Raw genomic sequence first — 12,150 nt, forward strand, 5'->3', positions numbered from 1 at the left:
GTTGGAACTAACAATGAGGAAAGAGAACATGCCTTAAAACAAGATGAGGAAAGAGAACAATGGTTTTTCTATGTTTTAATTATGCTCTTATATGCATTAATGGTGGTTTTGGATAATTGGTTGCATGAGAATGGTTCTTTGGTAATGGGCTTTGGTTTCAAAAATACTATGTCCTCAATGTGTTTGATAAAATGCCTATAACAATGTTTTTACTATAATATTGATTTTTAATGGAACTTATGCATGGTTTAAACTTGTAATGGAACCCTAAATGATATGAATGATTTAAATAGTTTTGGATGGATTGAAAAGGCCTTGGTGGCCATGGTTTTGTTTAATTTGAAATCATGTGGGGTACATAAGAATACCCTAAGGATTGGCTAAGGAAAATACTTATAAAGATATTCTTCGAGACCCGAATCTCTTAGAAAGATGGAGAGAGTAGGAAGATCTTGACTCCTACTATACCCTCCATATCTACCTTGGTTCCCATTTCCATACGTTTGGTCACTGGGATAAGAAGAGAAAGATGTAGTACCCTTAGTCTTTGGAGATGCATGCTTTTGTATTTCCATAGAGCAACCTCTACTATAGTTAGCATAACCATTCTCATCGATTTGACCTTGATAAGAAGTACTACAAGATGAGGAATATGAAACTTCATAATCCTCACGTACATTCTCACCAGGATCCTCATAAGATTTGTAAATGAATGGGTTATACCTTACATCACCTCTAGGCTCAGAGTGGAAAGTGTAATACTCCTCACATGCCCTATTTTCCTTATAAGAACCATTGCAAAGCTCTTCATCATCTACAAACTCACTATAAGAACTAGGATTATCATTTATCTCACATTCTCCTTCAGAATAGTAGCCCTCATTTTCATCCAACTCTTGATTATGACTATATTCATAGCCTCCATAATCTCTCTTTTCTTCATAGCCATAACTATCTTCACCATAATCATAGTCTCCTATGTTGTAGCCACAATTATACAAGGCAAACGAAGACATACTTCCTTATATCACCTTGTACCTACAAAATGAACAAACAAGATTAGTAGTAAAGCTCCTCACCAACACTCATATGAATCTCACCTTTGTGATCCTCACAATTGGAGCGGCAAATATTGAAAGTTGTTTGTACTATGGTGATAAATAAGGTGTCAATCTCTACTTACGGCTAGAGTGGATTCTTATTTGAATGACTCAAACTAAAAATTACTTAAGGACTTGAATCAAGGAATCACAACGAATTGAAAAAGAGAAAAACTTGAAGGAGATTAGATGATGAAAGAAATGGGACTCAAGAACCAATCAATCAACATAGTAGATGAATTACTTAGTTTTTGAGTAGTTTAAGAATCAAAAGATGAGTTTAGGAATCAAGAAAATGAAACTAAGGAATCAAACCTTGAGCAATGGAGTAATTTAAGTATTGAATTGAGTTTTGAGGCTTGAATTTTGCGTTTGGGACTTGATCTGTGTTAGGAGGGGCAGATCTGCGTTTGGGGACCTAGTCAAGTAGGTGGGGCATAGGTCCAAGGCAGAAAGGACGTAGATGCTAATATTTTGAGGTGTTGCAGCACCTTGGGAGCACTTACAAAGCAAGTTGGTTGCCCCATACCTTTGAATTGGCCGAAATGCCTTCTAATTGGTCCTTTGTGTCCTCTTTCGTTGGGATATCCTTGGAATATTTGTAGATGCCTTAGCACAAACACTTTTCACTCTTTTTTTATTCCTTATTTTTGGATCAAACAAGCACCTTTGGCTGAAATTTCAACATGAATATAACAATCTCCTCAAGAACACCAAGAACATCAATCTTTCTAATTTTTTCTCCGGATCTTGGAATGAGTTGAAATTTTGAATGTAGACACTTCTTAGCCTTGTCAACTCATTATTAACATCAATTTTTCCAAATTCTTCACCAAAATCTTTAGATTGTAATTCACCTCAAACTTCTTCAACCCGAGCTTCCAACAAGGATAGAACACTCAAATAAGCTCCGATTTGATTCAAATTTGATTTATAGACTCGTATAGTGTTAGAGAACATAATTATAATACTAGAAACACAATAAATAATAAAAATAACAAACTTAAAATTTAACCTAAGACCTAAAACATGAATAGTAAATTTATTTTGTGATTTTTGATTTTCTAAGATGACTAGATCCAAGATTTGACTCCGTAGGAACAAAATCATGCTCGGTTCTGATACCAAATGATACGATTCTCACCATAAAGACTTGAATCTAATTCTGAAAAAGTAAATATAGAGAGAAAGAATATCAAAGATAGACACAAATATGATAATAAAAGGGCAATCAAAGGGTGTATCAAATCCAAAAAACTCCCTTTAAGATTACCAATAGCACCTAACTCTTATGTGACCGCAAAGGGGATTTAATCTCCCTTACAACCGACATTTCTAATCAAAGATAAACATTTATTTTTCCAAGCTCTCAAAACACTCCCAACGGAGGTTCATGAATTCATCATTACCAATCAATAGAAACTAACTAAAATAAGCCTAGCTACCAAGTATTTATAGTTTGGCTAAGAGAAAAGACATCATTTCACCCTTGAACTTGTTCGCTCAACTTACTTTAGCACTTAAACTTAACGTTCATTTATTACCCCCTTTAAATCTTTAAAGTGAATTAATTTCATTCCTAATGCTGATATGGCATTTTTTAAAAAAGAAAAAGAAAAAAATGCGTGAATCTTTATTTTATTTTTTAAATAACCCACTAATATTTATATATAAAAAAAATAAAAATCCCCGTCCTCTTTTTCTACCCTCACCCCCTAAGTTATCCTCCTCAAACCCATCAACCCCAACCCCACTCCTCCTTCAACTACCAAATACACCACCACCAGCTCCCCTCCACCACCCTACCAATATATATCTTGGTAAAATTGAGTGCATAAAGAACATCATTGAGCCCAAAAAATGAACTACTAGAATAGAACTTATTGTTCTTGTATAAAATGAATGTTTCATTTCTTTTTATTGCACATAAGTTGTTTCTGCTTGTACACTATATACTATTAGGTCATGGCAAAAAATTATTTGAACCTATACATAAGTAGCAACGGTAATGTTAATTTTACTCATATTTTTTTAGGTCTATTTTGATCATTTTTTGTGAGTTTCACCAGAATATTCCCTTGATTTTAGAGAATTTGGTATTGATTTGATGGGATTTATCAGATAGATTGAACTTTTGATCACTAATTTATGGTATTTTCTATGGGGGTTGGATTTGGTTGTCGATTTCAGATGAATTTAGTGTGGGAAAATTGATGATTTGGTCAGTAGGGATGGTATTTTTTGGCAAAAATTTGCTGAAAAATCTGAGCTCCTAATCATCTAATATGAGTTTATTTTTTTCTTTTAAATGTGAATTATCTTGTAAAAGGTAACTACATAGGGTGGGAGAAGAGGAAGGGGGTGCTGGAAAAGGAGGAGGGGGGAGGGGGGATGGAAGAGAAGAAAGGAAGGAGGGAGGGTCTAAAGAAGAAAGAAAATTGGGGTAGGGGGTTAGGGGGGAATAATATCTTTTCTCTTTGGATAAATATTACATAATTAGGGTCCAAAGTTGACTCAAATATTAAAAAAGGCCCACTAGGGGCTGTTTTGACCCGCTCTTGAAATGCTAGAGCGGATCCAAAGTGTCTTAGGTCCATGACCCTTCCAAGGGGCTTTTGAGTCCTGTTTGGCACTCCTTCAACTTCTTCAATGTCCTTTGACCCTCCTTAATGGTAATATTCATCCATGTGGCATCTTTGAATAGCACTAAGGAGTCATCAAGCACCTCGAGCATCATACGTATCTCATCCAAAGGTCCATAGGCAATTTGGCTTGTATCATATTATTATTATTACTATTATTATTATCATTACTACTACTATTATTATTCTTACTATTATTATTATTATTATTATTACTATTATTGTTGTTGTTGTTGTTGTTGTTGTTGTTGTTATGATTATTATTATTATTATTATTATTATTATTATTATTATTATTATTATTATTGTTATTATTATAATTATTGTTGTTATTATTATTATTATTGTTGTTGTTATTGTTATTGTTGTTGTTCTTATTATTATTATTGTTATTGTTATTACTATTATTATTAGTAGTAGTAGTAGTACTATTATTACTATTATTATTAGTATTATTATAATTATTGCTCCTGCTACTGCTCCTGCTCCAGCTACTGTTGTCGCCGCTGCTACTGCCGCCGTTGAGACGACTACTACTACGACCACTACCACTACCACTACTACCATTACCACCACTACCGCCGCCGCCGCCGCCACCACTACTACGACTACGACTACGACTACGGCTACGACTACTACTATTACTACGACTACGGCTACTACTACTACCACCACTATTACTACCACTACCACTTCCACTACTACCACCACTACCACTATGACCACTAGTATCACTACCACCACCACCCCCGCTACCACTACCGCCACCACTGCGACCACCGCCACTGTCACTACTACTAATAGTATTATTATTACTATTACTATTATTAGTATTATTATAACTATTATTATTATTATTATTGCAATTACTATTATTATTCTTATTATTAATTATTGTAATTATTATTATTATTATTACTACTACTACTATTAGTATTATTATTACTATTAGTATTATTATTACTATTACTATTATTAGTATTATTATTACTATTATTATTACTATTATTACTATTACTATTATTATTATTATTAATTGTTGTTGTTGATGTTGTTGTTGCTGTTGTTGTCGTTTTCGTCGTCGTCGTGTTCTTTAATCTTTTATTATTGATATGGTTCTCTTGTATAGGTTATCATATTATTTTTATGGCTACTTTATTTTTCGTAGTTATTTTCATCATGGCTTCTTCACAATTGTATTTGCTTTTCATACTATATTTTTTATATCCGTTACTTTAGTTGAGGGTCTATCGGAGATGATCTCTATTCACAAGGCAAAAATAAGACTACGTACACACCACTCTCTCAAGGCCCCACTTGTGAAAATACAGTAGATATATTGTTATTTTAAGAATTTAGAGCTATCACATTGTTAAATAGATACTCGAGTGTGTAATGGGCTGCTGCCAAAGCTCAATAATGAAAACAAATAGGCATGACTTCTTCATGTTATATTTACCACATATCTTGTTGGGTTATTTACAAATCATGTAGAATCATCCTGATTTCACAACTATAAATAAAAAGGAAACACTATATTTAAGAACTGTGGTTGCAACTATGAAAGTCATGGCAGAACGATAGACTTCATACTACACTCAACCTACTTGACTTGAGAATTACTTACACATCCCACTGGATCAACACAATTTTGAAGCTACAATCAAACAAGAGGAAAAGTACATTTCAAATTTATGGCATGCAAGTGTAACACCCCACGTTTTGGGGCTAGAATTCAAATCGTTGTTCCTAAGTATACAGATCCAAACCCAATGATTTTATATCTATATATGTGTGATGATCAATACTATAGTGTGAAAATGTCCCTTTATATCAGTCGAGGTCAGAAAAATCTCCAAACTCAAAGACAAGTTGAGAACACTTCTATTGATTTAGTTTTAGCAAACATTTCATCTTGGGTCAACTTTCAATGACTATTAATCCTTATACCTAATTAGTTACGTGGACTACTATATATATCAAAATAAATATCTTTGAATCTTCTTTCCAATGCATTTGGTTTCACCTTAATTCGATATCGGAGCAAAAAGTTATACCCATTTTACTCCACCATGTCAACCTATCAACAAAGTGACGATCTGAGATGATGGGCCGTCACCTATGTGATGACTTATCAACCCAAGTCATTAGCCTCCAGATTCTAAGTGACGACCTGGGGTGATGGGCCATCACCTAAGTGATGACTTATCAGCCCAATTCATCATCCATGACCTCACTCAATCAAACTCACCCTTAAACAGTTTCAAAGGGGTATTTTGGTCTTTTCCCTCACCTCCCACGACATAAAACAGCCCATACACGTACTTAGTCATAATAAATAAGTTTCAAAAGCCCTTAACCCTCTTTATTTCCAAGAACAAGATTAGGGTTTCTTCTTAAGGAAATCTCCTAATAATTTCAAGACTCCATTACACTCTTTACAAGATTATCAAGAATTTATGGTTCCCAATCCAAGAACGTTCAATAAAAGTTAATTATCTTCCAAGATTAAAGCTCTAAGGTATGTTAGATGTTCATCCATGGGCCCTTTTCACCCATGAAGTCCAAGAATCCATTTTTTATGTTTTAAAATCATAAAATTACATATTTATAATGATTTATCTCCATGAAGCATTTATGGATTTTGATTGTACATGATGTTTACAATCTATTTTTATTTAAAGCAGCCCTAATTACAAATTTTATGAATTTTGTCCATGAACTTACATGAATTTTGAATTTTTATCGTGTTTTCATGGAAGTATTGGTGATATTAAACCTTATATGTTTGAATGGGTTATTTGTTGAATTTAAACCCTAATTGATGATCTTAAAAGTGAAATCATGCTATTACTACAATTTTTAAAATTATTCTCAAGCTTGTTTAAACCATAAATTTCAAGTGTTTGATGAAATGCCTAAATGATAGGGTTTTGAACAATGACTACTTATTGCATGTTTACAATTTAAGATTTTGGAATTTGTTTTCAAGTGGAATGAATTATAGTATGTTTTAAATATTGTGGTTCCATATCATGTTCATGAGAATTTCAGAATAAATCTTCAGTTTATGATTTTTTCATGTGATTGTTCTATCTCATCATGTCTATAAGTAACCTCATGTCAAAGTCTTGGTCCCCATGTATTTGATGAAATGCTTAAGTGAATAATTATGAACAATAATTTTCTTCCATGGTTTCAAAGTTTCATGTGACCCTGTTGTTATTGTTATCGAGTCCTGGGGGTTATAAATGCTCAAAATTTAGTTGCTTACCTAGTCCCAGTAATTTCAGAATAGTTTCAAACACGTATGAGGATTATCAGTTCAGTCAGTTATCATATCAGTCAAACTTAAAACAATTCATTAATCCAAGTCAATTCCCTTTTTAGTTAAGCTTAGCTTAGTCCCGTAATCAGTGCCAGTCCAATTGGGAGTGGGATTCAGCACTGAGCAAACCCAGGGATAAGGGCATTCCTGTTAGTATAGGGTTTGATCCTTAGTAGCAATCCCTGAGTTACAGAACTACATAGCCAATGTAGGTTAAGATATCTTCTTTCCAGATAAGGGTTAACACATCTCACATTAGTTTTCCTGCCAGTGAGGGTTGATAAAATATCTTTCTGCCAAATAGGGTTGACTCACAGCCAGTGTTAGTACCTATGGCACGGTACTAGAACCCTTCCAACTGGGATGACAGGTTGGACCCCGATCAGCTCAGACTGGGACATTTTGGTTAGATTATACCTCCCACAGTTTCAGTTTTAGTATTCAGTACAAAACTCAGTTCAGGTTTGTTTGACCATAACATACATTTTATCAGTTATTCAGTTATTCAGTTATCAGATTTTAGTATTTTAGTTACAGACTATATCAAAAACATATTATATGTTTGGTCATGCACTCTCAAATTTTACAGCTTTCACACATTGATGTTCAGTAATCTCATGCTAACCAGTCAGTCTTTGCTTCATGCATGTTCACTAAGTTATCTTATATTATGCAGATAGTTATTACTTCATGTTCAGTTATCCCATGTTATGTATTCAGACAGTTATTACTCATACACATAAAACCATGCATATTAGCCTACCTCATTTAGCATACTAGTACATTCAAAGTACTGATTGCATACTCGTTTCTTGTGCTATGTTGTTTCATATCATAGGTTCGGACGCTTAAGTTCTCGACCGTACCTAGTTATTCCAGCACACCAGTAGCAATAGCAGTGGTGAGTCCTCATGTTTTGAGGACCAATTATGTTGTTTTAGTTTCTCGATTTTAGAAGACAGTCGGAGTTTGTTGGGGCCTTGTCCCATCAACTCCTCAGTTATTCAATTAGAGGCTTTCAGACCAGTACAGACAGTTAGTCAGTTTTTAGTATGTTTTTAGACGTTAACATCATGTTTCAGTATTGACTATAGTTTTTAAAATCTTATGGACTTTCAGTTAAAATCTGCATATAGTTTCTTTGAGATTTTATTCAGTGCCTACAGTAGGTACCAGTCATGGGTAGCTTGAGGTCTTTCGGGACTGTAAGCACCATGTGGTGACCAGGGTGTATTTTCGAGTCGTTATAGCAATTCATGATGAATTAATATAACTTTACACTATATTCAAACTTACATGTCATGTTGAATTAGGCAAAATCATGTTGGATCACTATAATTTCAAATCTACAAATAAAAAAGAGAAAAAAAAAACATTTTAGAATTGTGACATGCAAGTAATGATAATTCAATATAACTTTATGTTATATTCAACTTAATTGCCATATTAGATTATTATACAAATTATATCGCATCGTTATAGTTTCATAGCTGCAAATAAAAAAAGGAAAAATATGTTTCAGAACTATGACATGCAAAGCGACAGATTGGTATGGTATGTTGTACTCAACCTAGTACATCATATTGGATCACTCACAAATCATAAACATGATTTCAAACTACCAAGAGGTAAAAATGTCTTTCAAAATTTTGGCATGCAAACCAAAATAGATCAATATAACCTCATTTTTTATTTAACTTAGCTGACATGTTGATTATAAACAATTGTGCGGGATCGTCATGACTTCAAGTTATTCTACTTGTTTGATTTATTTTCCCTTCTATTTAAGTAAATAAATGGAGACCAAGGGAAATAAAATAAGTGAAAATTCTTTCTATCAAAATATTATTGTCAAGTATGATTTTGTATAGCATATTAAAAATAAGAGAAAGGAGAAAGTTATGTTTAACCGGTCAAGAATCAATTGGGATTTTTTGTCTATGGTCAGTGCTCAGGCAATGAAGAAGAAATTATTAGCGATATATGGGGGCGTCAGTAATGGGGATAAAGATAGTATGTCTAGATGTATTAGGGAATCTTCTAGAGAAGTACTGAGGATCTGTAGAGGACATGTTGGTGTGCATCAAGGGGATTGATGGTGGAATTCGAATGTTCAATGAAAAGTGGAAGCAAAAAAGGTGGAGTACGTAAAGTAGGTAGAGAGTAAGTACAAGGAGGAAAATAGGAAGAGTAAGAAAATCTACAAGATGGCAAAGAGGGAGTCAAGCTTGGCAGTTATGACGATGCAAAAGGTAATTTTTTTACGTATGTATGTAGAATTGGAGGACATAGATGGGAATAATAAGTTGTACCGACTAACCAACACCAAAGAAAAAAAGGATTGAGGCCTCGATGAGGTAAAATGTATCAAGGATGAGGATGGCAAAATATTGATGGGGGATGCACTCATTTGAAAGAGATGTCAGTCTTACTTCTACAAACTCTTGAACTAAGAGGGGGATATAGACATTATGTTGAGAGATTTGGAGCACTCCTAAAGGAATCATGATTTTAGATATTATCAGTATATCAAAGTTAAGCGTGTTTGTCACAATCCAATTTCTTGAGTCATGATGGCACCTACTCTAACTCACCAGTAGGTAAGCAAAACCATAGCCTGAAAGGAAAAGTGATGGGCTAAATAGCAGATATAAAAGAATACAGAATGAAAGCATGTGATAAAGTACTAAGCAGATATATATATAAATATGATCATATTGAAAAATAGAGGAAAGAGGGGTAAAACATCCAAGAGAGTACCCATAACCTGATAAGGTTGGTACAAGATCCACTAAATCAAATATAGAGTACTAGACAGTGTCAAATATAGATGTAGTCTTGAAGTATACAAAATACTATCAAAAAATAGCAGAAGGAGAGAGAATCAACTTTGGGATCTAAAAGCTCACCCTATTTTTGAGGCAGCAACAGGCCTGAGGATAATGTTAATGGTAATGGATCATAATCACATCTGCATTAAGAAAAGATGTACAGTACCAAAACAATGGTCACTCAGTATGCATTATGGCCGATTAAGCTAAATTATAGTTCGAGTAAAATAAAATGTGAGAATGTAAACTAAAGTCAGAAATAAAGGAAATAAATAAAAACAATACTCCAAGTCGAGCGATTATGATAAATATGTAGAATAAGTAACTCAAATGTAAAAGAAATCTAACTACAACCTTATTGGGTCCCCATAAGCCCATAAGGCACAAACAAGAAAGAAATACCCATCTGATCCCCCATAAGCAAGTCGGGTACAAGAAAAAAGTACTTTAATACAAGGATGGATTAATCTATAATAATATTAGAAAGTTAACCACGAGTAAAACGTATTTGAAACTTCACCATGAATATAAATTTTAAACTTGAATTGGGACTAGAGAATAAGATTTTGATATAAAATAACACGCATAAATGAAATATGTCGGACTTGAATCAGGACTGATAAGTAGGCAAAAAGTTGTGACAATACAAAGTTATAGCTTCTCTTAAGTCCAATTAGTACTAAATTCCTCATTCGGGTAGTCAAACCTATAAACGATGTGGGTTTTAGTCATTAATCCTAAGGATAAGTTTTTAAGAATCAAATACTATTCTACCCCGAGCACCAAAGATAATCGGAGCTTGTTAATTTGACTAAGTCATCCTAAGGCCCAAGATTTAGTCTAAGGTTAAAAATAAAGGCCTCTTAGGTCTATAAGAAACTAATTTAGGCAATTGACCTAAAGAGAGGGCCAACGGAGCCTGTTACCAGTCCTAAAATCTCATACTAAGGAAAATACCTACCTAAACCAAGACTAAGGCTAATAATTTCATCCCAAGGTACTAAGTAAATCAAAACTAATCCTAAGGCATCAAAATAAACCAGTGTGAAGAAAAACTAGGCTGAATTCCACTACAAAGATCCCTAATCGGCTAACTTAATCAATAAATACCAAGTCATCAACCGGGTCATAAATACCCACCCATAGATGGCATAATACTACACTAATACTATAATAAGGCTCATTCTAGAAGAACAGTAAGCCTAGACTACTTGGACACCTCCAAAAGTTTGCCAAGACCTCTACTCCACAGCTTTTCCATTCTGAGAAGCCTCTGGATGTTGCCACGCTATCAAAATAACAATCTACACATTAAGATGAGAATATAGATACCCGTATTGCATATAAATGCTCTAGGTCAAAAATTAAACCAATCTCATGTGGGACTCGCTTGCGGAATCACAAAATCAAAATCATCCATACATCCCTCTAAACTCAAGGATCATTTACCCTCAAAAGTGAGTGGAATTGAAGATAGCCCACAAAGTAATCTAGAGATTCAAAGTTAAATCGAATAATTAAGATAAAATTTAATCAAAGGCTTACAAAAAATAAAGATGAGTAAATGACAACAACAAAGTTTCCAACTTACTCTCAATGCCCAATAATTAATCTCGCACTATTTCTAAGCTTCCTAGGGTTTTAATAGTATTAGGACTTGCAATAAATGAGCTAAAAATTGGGATAGTTAGTATTTAATACTGCTTGGGGTCCCTCTTCATGAATGAGGGACCCCACAAACTTGAAGACTAACTCAAACAGACCTTCACGAGTGTGGTTGGTTCACCACAATCACATAAAAGAGGCTTGCATAGATCAACTAGCAGATCTTTTGCAAACGTGAATGATGGATCGCTGTGGAGGTCAGGGATATTTGACTTCCGCAAATGTATCCAAGGCCTTGTGATCACGAAGGTCATTCATGGCCTGCTCTAAATGCACCAGCATCAGCAACTTGGCTAGACGTTTATGATCATGCCCTCAGAATTTATTTGGAAGCCCATGAATGAAAAAAAAACTATACTACCCTACCAAATTCATCATTCCAAACTCAACGATACCATCAAAATTCGTATTTGTCATTTTGATTAGAAATGGGCCCACTACTAAGTGTCCACTTTAGCCAAATCTTACCAATAGCCCAAATTTAGTTCGGGAGCCTTAGTACCCAAACCAAAGGTGTCCTAGACTAGAATAAATACTATGGAGCTAACTAAATTATTGGAATTGACATCAAAGTCCTTTACCTA

General features: G+C 34.1%; 1 protein-coding gene across 1 annotated transcript; it reads right to left on the minus strand.

Moving 5' to 3' along the window:
- Positions 1–380: 380 nt before the first annotated feature.
- On the minus strand, positions 381–11,820 carry LOC107846325 (secreted protein C-like). The gene is made up of 4 exons (XM_047400225.1): positions 11,665–11,820; positions 11,113–11,189; positions 4,220–4,539; positions 381–976 (listed from the first exon to the last, which is right to left on the minus strand). Exons 1-4 carry the CDS (start codon positions 11,818–11,820, stop codon positions 381–383), a joined length of 1,149 nt encoding a protein of 382 aa, XP_047256181.1.
- Between the last annotated feature and the right edge of the window lie 330 nt (positions 11,821–12,150).

The sequence above is a fragment of the Capsicum annuum genome, chromosome 11 (genome assembly GCF_002878395.1).
Source record: "Capsicum annuum cultivar UCD-10X-F1 chromosome 11, UCD10Xv1.1, whole genome shotgun sequence".
Taxonomy (NCBI): domain Eukaryota; kingdom Viridiplantae; phylum Streptophyta; class Magnoliopsida; order Solanales; family Solanaceae; genus Capsicum; species Capsicum annuum.

Excerpts from the sequence above, each read along its gene's own strand:
- LOC107846325 (XM_047400225.1), bottom strand. The coding sequence starts at position 11,820 with ATGACCTTCGTGATCACAAGGCCTTGGATACATTTGCGGAAGTCAAAT. Across the intron at positions 11,190-11,664 it reads AACCAACCACACTCGTGAAG|CGTGGCAACATCCAGAGGCT; the intron begins GTCTGTTTGAGT and ends TTATTTTGATAG. Across the intron at positions 4,540-11,112 it reads AAACTTTTGGAGGTGTCCAA|TAGTAGTGACAGTGGCGGTG; the intron begins GTAGTCTAGGCT and ends TAATACTATTAG.